This window comes from Pogonomyrmex barbatus, unplaced genomic scaffold (genome assembly GCF_055798465.1).
Source record: "Pogonomyrmex barbatus isolate J1 unplaced genomic scaffold, ASM5579846v1 scaffold6, whole genome shotgun sequence".
NCBI lineage: Eukaryota > Metazoa > Arthropoda > Insecta > Hymenoptera > Formicidae > Pogonomyrmex > Pogonomyrmex barbatus.
This window is the reverse complement of record NW_028297160.1, coordinates 7,065,497-7,071,513: the sequence shown is the minus strand read 5'-3', so window position 1 is coordinate 7,071,513 and position 6,017 is coordinate 7,065,497. Positions and strand designations below refer to the sequence as shown.

At 39.7% G+C, this 6,017-nt stretch overlaps 1 protein-coding gene and 1 long non-coding RNA gene across 4 annotated transcripts in view; one reads left to right on the top strand and one right to left on the bottom strand.

The window, feature by feature from the left end:
- Nucleotides 1–655: 655 nt before the first annotated feature.
- On the bottom strand, nt 656–2,174 carry LOC148935131 (uncharacterized). Its single transcript, XR_016140556.1, has 2 exons — nt 1,824–2,174; nt 656–1,052 (listed from the first exon to the last, which is right to left on the bottom strand). It is a non-coding gene; the product is annotated as an uncharacterized LOC148935131 (long non-coding RNA).
- A 152-nt stretch (nt 2,175–2,326) lies between these two features.
- Dll (homeotic protein distal-less) overlaps nt 2,327–6,017 on the top strand; it is an 81,459-nt gene continuing 77,768 nt past the window's right edge. Inside the window, exon 1 of one of the 3 annotated variants that reach the window (XM_025217265.2) lies at nt 2,327–4,034. In XM_025217265.2, coding sequence (XP_025073050.1) covers nt 3,548–4,034 — 487 coding nt within the window. In that variant the 5' untranslated portion in view covers nt 2,327–3,547. Of the gene's footprint in view, nt 4,050–6,017 lie in introns of all 3 variants that reach the window. The other 2 variants (XM_011632430.3, XM_011632429.3) reach the window with 2 other exon arrangements.

Sequence of the window (6,017 nt, the reverse complement as noted above, 5' to 3'; positions counted from 1 at the left end):
AAATTAAAAGTACAGTTAAAAGTATAATTAATACCAAAAAAGAGGATTTATCTAATAAAGTTATTTATTGAAGTACGCTGGCTTATATAGAAAACATTTTATTCGCTCGTTTCATGATCAGTCATCCATGAAAAGAAAATTTAATCATAGATAATCAAAAGTCATTAATTTTAATTAAAAATGTAAAGAAGCAATGTAATAACATTCCATCACAAAACAATTTATATTAATTGTATTGTGTAATGTGTAAGAGTTTATACGATATTGAAGATCAATAAATAAATAAATATATATTAAATATATATTAATATATTTTAAATATATAATATTTAATATATATTAAATATATAATTAGATTATTCGCATATAGAATGTAATTTATTTGTATTTGATTTTCATAATGCATTTGTTATCTTAGATAGTATCTGGAAGAAACTTTGTCTTATCACATAAAATATTATACCTCTTGCTGAAATTTTTTATATCATAGTTACCGTCGCATATTTACGTGTCAAATTATACGATACATTTAAATAGATTAATAATATGTATAAAAATAATATATACAACCAATATAGCTATTTTTATTTAAATTTTATAATATGTTTTATTATATTTTTATATTATTATAATATTTGAAATAATATTAAATAGATTTTGTAGAATTTCATATATTTACATATTTATATAGATAGAGCAATAACAAGTAATAATCGAATGCAAAATTTATAAATTGTAGCATAAATTAAAAAATTAAGTAGTTTTGCTAAGTAGCATGCATTATCGACACGTACGTGTTGCATTGACCACTCTTTCGGGCTTAATCAGCAGGAATTATTGTTAAATCTGTTGACGCTTCACTACCCTCAATCTCATCATCGATGCAACGGTGCATACTTCGAAGCAATAGAAAGAAAAAAAATATCGCGCCGTTCGTATGCTCCATCTTCTACCGAGAGTAGACGCCCTTCGTGGTGGATTAATGGGCGGAGCCAAGGACATCCTTTGCTGCCAAAGTGTCGCGACAAGGTTTGCACGATCAGGCGAACTAGCTAAGAAAGCATAAATTACATGGTCCAAAATTTTAATAATCATTCAGGATAAATGTACACCCAAAAAAAGATCATTTAGCATTTAATAGATTAATATATGTCACAAACTGGAATTCAAATATTAATAAATTTTCCATAGAGATAACTCTATTATTAAGCTTAGTAATTCCGCCACAGCTCAATACATTACGGATACTTACATATACATTTGCACATTATTTATATATAGATATATGTTTTATGATGATAGAGCAAAAAAAATCAAAATAAAAATTAAATTAATATTAATAAGAAGACTAAAAAAAAAAAAGATATGTATTTGCTATGGATAAAACAAAATAGTAAAAGTTCAAATTTATTTTTTATATACTTTAATTTTAAAAAATGTGAATAATTTCCATAATGTGTCAATATCAATAATTATACTTTACACTGAATAAAAATGTAATTATGTTTGTAGATATAAATAAGATTGTATGTTATATTAAAAAAACGGATTTCTAAAGAGAAAAATTGACTCAAATTTTCCTTCAAAAAAAAAAAAGAACTTTAAATGATATGAATGATAGTATGAAAGTAGAATAAATGCAGACACAACTGTTATCTCTAAAACATATGGATGTTATTGATCAAATTATTTTTGGAAAATAAATATCGTTTTAAAAATTAAAGATTTCATGTTTGTATTCGAAATTATTAGCTTCAAAAGAATAATCACAAATAAGCTCGTCTCAACTCAATTTTCAACAATCGAAAAGTCAAATACTCAACAATTGGAATGTCACTCGTCGAATCTCTCTCACCTCCTGTCACAATGAGTCTGATAGCGCGATTTAGTCAATGAATCGAGCAAGCCGAAAAGAATACAGACGCAATTTTATAACGGATAGTTCGCCGATGTCTCTGTAGTCTTCTTCAAGTATATCTCGACGATATCAGGACCTAATACGCGCGACGAACGAACGGGCTTCCTCAGGTATACAGAACACCTCCGCGTTGTCAGTCGCCCCGAGGGCGTCCGGGTATACATGGGCGTAGTTGTTCTGCAGCAACACCCACCTGGACACCATAATGGCCTCCACACCACCAGTCGCAATTGAGTATTTCATGTAGAGTTGGAGGGGAACAGCACAATGTACCAATCGCAAACGTGCCTGGTACCCGTCATAGGCGTGGCCTTGAGTAGCGCCACCGCGGCAACTTTCAGAAACGGTGAACCGGGCTCCGGGGAGAGGCTCCGGCTTCATTATGTATCATTATACCGGTCCGCGCCGCGCGGTGTGCACTGCAGTTACTGGAACCAGGCGCGCGTGTGTGCTTTTCTCTCTTCTTCTACGTCCTGGTCGTCGTCTTCTTCTTCTTCCCTTACTTTCTTCGCCCAGCCGGTACGTTCGCGTATACGTCGAGCGTGCACGATACGCTCATCGGCCAAGTAATCGTGGCACGACGCGTGTAAAAACTATACCGTCGCCGAGGAGATGCATGAACACGCGCTTGTGTCGGGTTGTACGGCGTGCAATTAAATTGACGACGAACGCGAGTGTTGGGATATACAATATAGATTTTCGGTACTCGTCGTGCAGAGCGAACCGAAGGATTTCATTTTGGTGTAGCTACCCACGCGCGGATGATCGCGGACCTTTGGCGCGATAAAGTTTGGTAACATCCATCAGCGAATCAAGACTGTGTTGAAAAGTGTGAACGAGTGACGTTTCGCGACTGGAGTACGATGCAACGTGAGTGAAGAGGACCGATATGCTGGTGGTCTGGTCACGCCGTTGCGGCGCGTTCCCATTTAAAAGCCGAGCAACGACGAGCTGACGCATGGCCGAACAGTAACGTCAACCAAAACTCTTTGGCTGAGTACAGTGTCTCCGAGAAGACTACGCGTGTGAAGTGGACGTGTTACAAGTGCTGTCCGAACTTAAACAAACAAAAGATCCAGACGTGAATCCTAATCAAGGAACGATTCACGGATACGTGTGACAAACACTTATTTGAAATAGTCAAAAGTGATATTATTGAATACCACAGTGAACCCTTTAAAAAAAAACGGGACATTGTGATAGTGCAACTTAACAAAAGTAAGTCCAGTGTGTGCGATCAAGCGACATTTCGTTTTCTTTTTTAATTCCAAAACTTTAAGCTGGAATTGAACGGCTTGAAAACTTGAAGATTGATCCTCTTGTGATTCAATGACGACTCTCCGCATCTATTCCGATACTTGGTCAACATAGTCGTACTAGGGCGCAGCGTACTCGTTGTAGAGAAGCCCCAAAATTCGGGCCCCGTACGGAGGGTACGCGACGGTCGCGGCGGCGACGACGTCGTCGGCAAGCTTGGCGGCGGCGAGGACCGTGGGGTGTGGCGGCGGCATCGACGTTGTGTCTAAGGTGGAGCGTCCGGGCAGCACGACGACGCTCAATTTCACGGATCTGGGGAGCCCATTCGGGGCGGGCGACCCCTGTCCGTCGAGTACCCCGACCCCGAACAGCATGTCGGGCGGCGGTGGACCTACCGGCGGCGGTGGTGGCGGCGGTGGCGGCGGTGGCGGTGCCGCCGGTACCGGAGGCGCCGGTTCCGACATGGAGCAACATCTTCATCACGCGGGCCTCGGTTCGGTGACGCCCGGTCCACCCGGCGGTAACGGCGGCGATAGCACGACATCCAGCACGCCGGTCTCTCAGAGCGGCAAGTCCGCCTTCATCGAACTTCAGCACAACAACCTCTACAATCCTGCGAGCCTGCGGAGCGGTTACCCGGGCGGACACAACATACCTGGAGCGCACCAATTCTCGCATCAGGTCGGTTCGTTGGCGCACCAAGGATCTGGGCCCGGCAGCGGGAATCAACAGCACGCGGACGCGGGCTTCCCCAGTCCCAGATCGTTAGCCGGATATCCGTTCACGCCCATGCACCAGCACAACGCCTACGGATATCACATTGGAACGTACCCCCAGTGCCCCTCGCCGCCCAAGGACGGTGAGTACCCCAACTGTATGTATTCGCAGCCTTTTTTATTCCTATTCTTAGATTACGTATATCTAGTTAATTTCAATCGGCGAGATCTCCGTTCTTTGCGATTTAATATCGCCGACCCGGATTAGTGTTTCATGTCGACCGTGGAATCGCGAAAAGATATGATAATGTAACAAAATTAATTTTGTACTCATCAGTGAATCTCGGAGTGAAGTTTACGCGAGTGCTAGTTGCATAAAAGTGCAAAGTGGAGACGGAGATATCATCGAAGGGCTCAAGGTGTTTATGCGATATCGCGAAAATTTTGGTGATGCTATTGAAATCCCGCAGAAAAATATAAATGTTATAAGCTTTCAATTCAGTGATATTCTAGCAACAACAGAAGTTATTACTAATATTATTTTTTGCGCCATGGGAACATTGATGCGAATGAAGAGCTTTAAATGTTCGTTCGAATATTCACTTTGAGTCTTACATTTTAAATATAGATAAATAGATATGACGATCTTTCGAAGTCGTCCATCATCGGTACGTGGACGACTTCGAAGTTGCAAAGGCGAGTATCGTGCCAGCATCGTAACATTTGTCAAGGGTGATATGGTCATCTTGACACGAAAAACAATATAAGACGGCGACAGGCGTTTCCGATGGGTCACCTATATATCGTGTGTCGAGCACTTTATTATTACGACTTTATTATATAGCTGTAGGACTTTATTGTCGCTTAGTGAATGTCTTCATTGCCGCTTAGTGAATGTCTTCATTCGCGCAAGTAAATTTCAGTGCGACAACAAATGTGGAACGCTTATGGCTTCGCGACGTAAAGCACAAGCAGATCGCTGCAAAAAGGAAACGGGTTATGCTTGCTGCTCGCACGGATTCCTATTTGTGACTCCTGCTGAGTCCTCGTTAAATCACTCGTTCGCATCGTTTTCCATACATAACTTTTTGTAGGAACTTCACTGTGTTGTAATCCTTATTTCCAGTGTAAAATATAAAGAACTGTGAGAGATCTTTAAAAGAATTTGAAAAATGAAACATAGAAAACAAGATGAAGGAGTTATACGAATAAAAATGACATTTATAAAGGGTTTTAGAATATCTTTAGCTTTCTTTTTTCGTATCTAAATATATTCCAAAAATCTAGAATAGCAGGTAGTAGCCGACGCCTTACCTATGTTACAGCACAATGCTGTGAGAGAATAAGATATATGACTGAGAATCCGCTCCAAGTCCACAAAAAAATCCCGCCAAGGGACTAACGAACGAGAACAAAAGATTTAGGACCAAAACGGGAGCAGTTGTAACTTCTTTTTCAGGAGCTTTTAGAGGTTTCCTTTTGATCGCTTTACTTCTTCGTGTTTTTATCTTCCTTACTTAATAGTATTAGCACGATATAATCACGACTTTTGTTTTGCGCACAAAATCACGAGTCAGCTAATTACGATCATTATCGGATTCGCTCCAAGTTCATCGTAGATCGCGGAATCGCTTAAGTTTAAGGCATGTGCGATGTAACGATACTTAACTTTAGAATATCTTCTTAAATACATTATTGTTAACGAATTCAACAAAATTAGTTATCTGAAGATTAAAACTAATTAAGATTTTGAAAGTACGATGAAGAAAATATAGTATAAAAGTACAAGAGCAGTAAGCAATGAATACATATTTAAATTATTGAAATTGTTTATATTTAGTTATCAAGTTGTCTTGTCATCTCGTGGAAATTTCTGTTTTATTTGTTCATAAATATGTCTAGCGCAGTTCTCTCATGTATTGGTCTAAACACAATGCGACTATATACACATCCGCATCGTGAAATCGCGTGATCAAGATAACTTATTTCGCCAAGGAAGTCTGCATGCCGTGAGGCTCCATGCAGCGACATTTGCGCTGGTTTCTTATTTTTCGATCGTATTTTCAAATATAGTAGTCCGGAGTATCGGCTTTAGAAATATTCCGAAGCCGTGGTAACATTCGGCG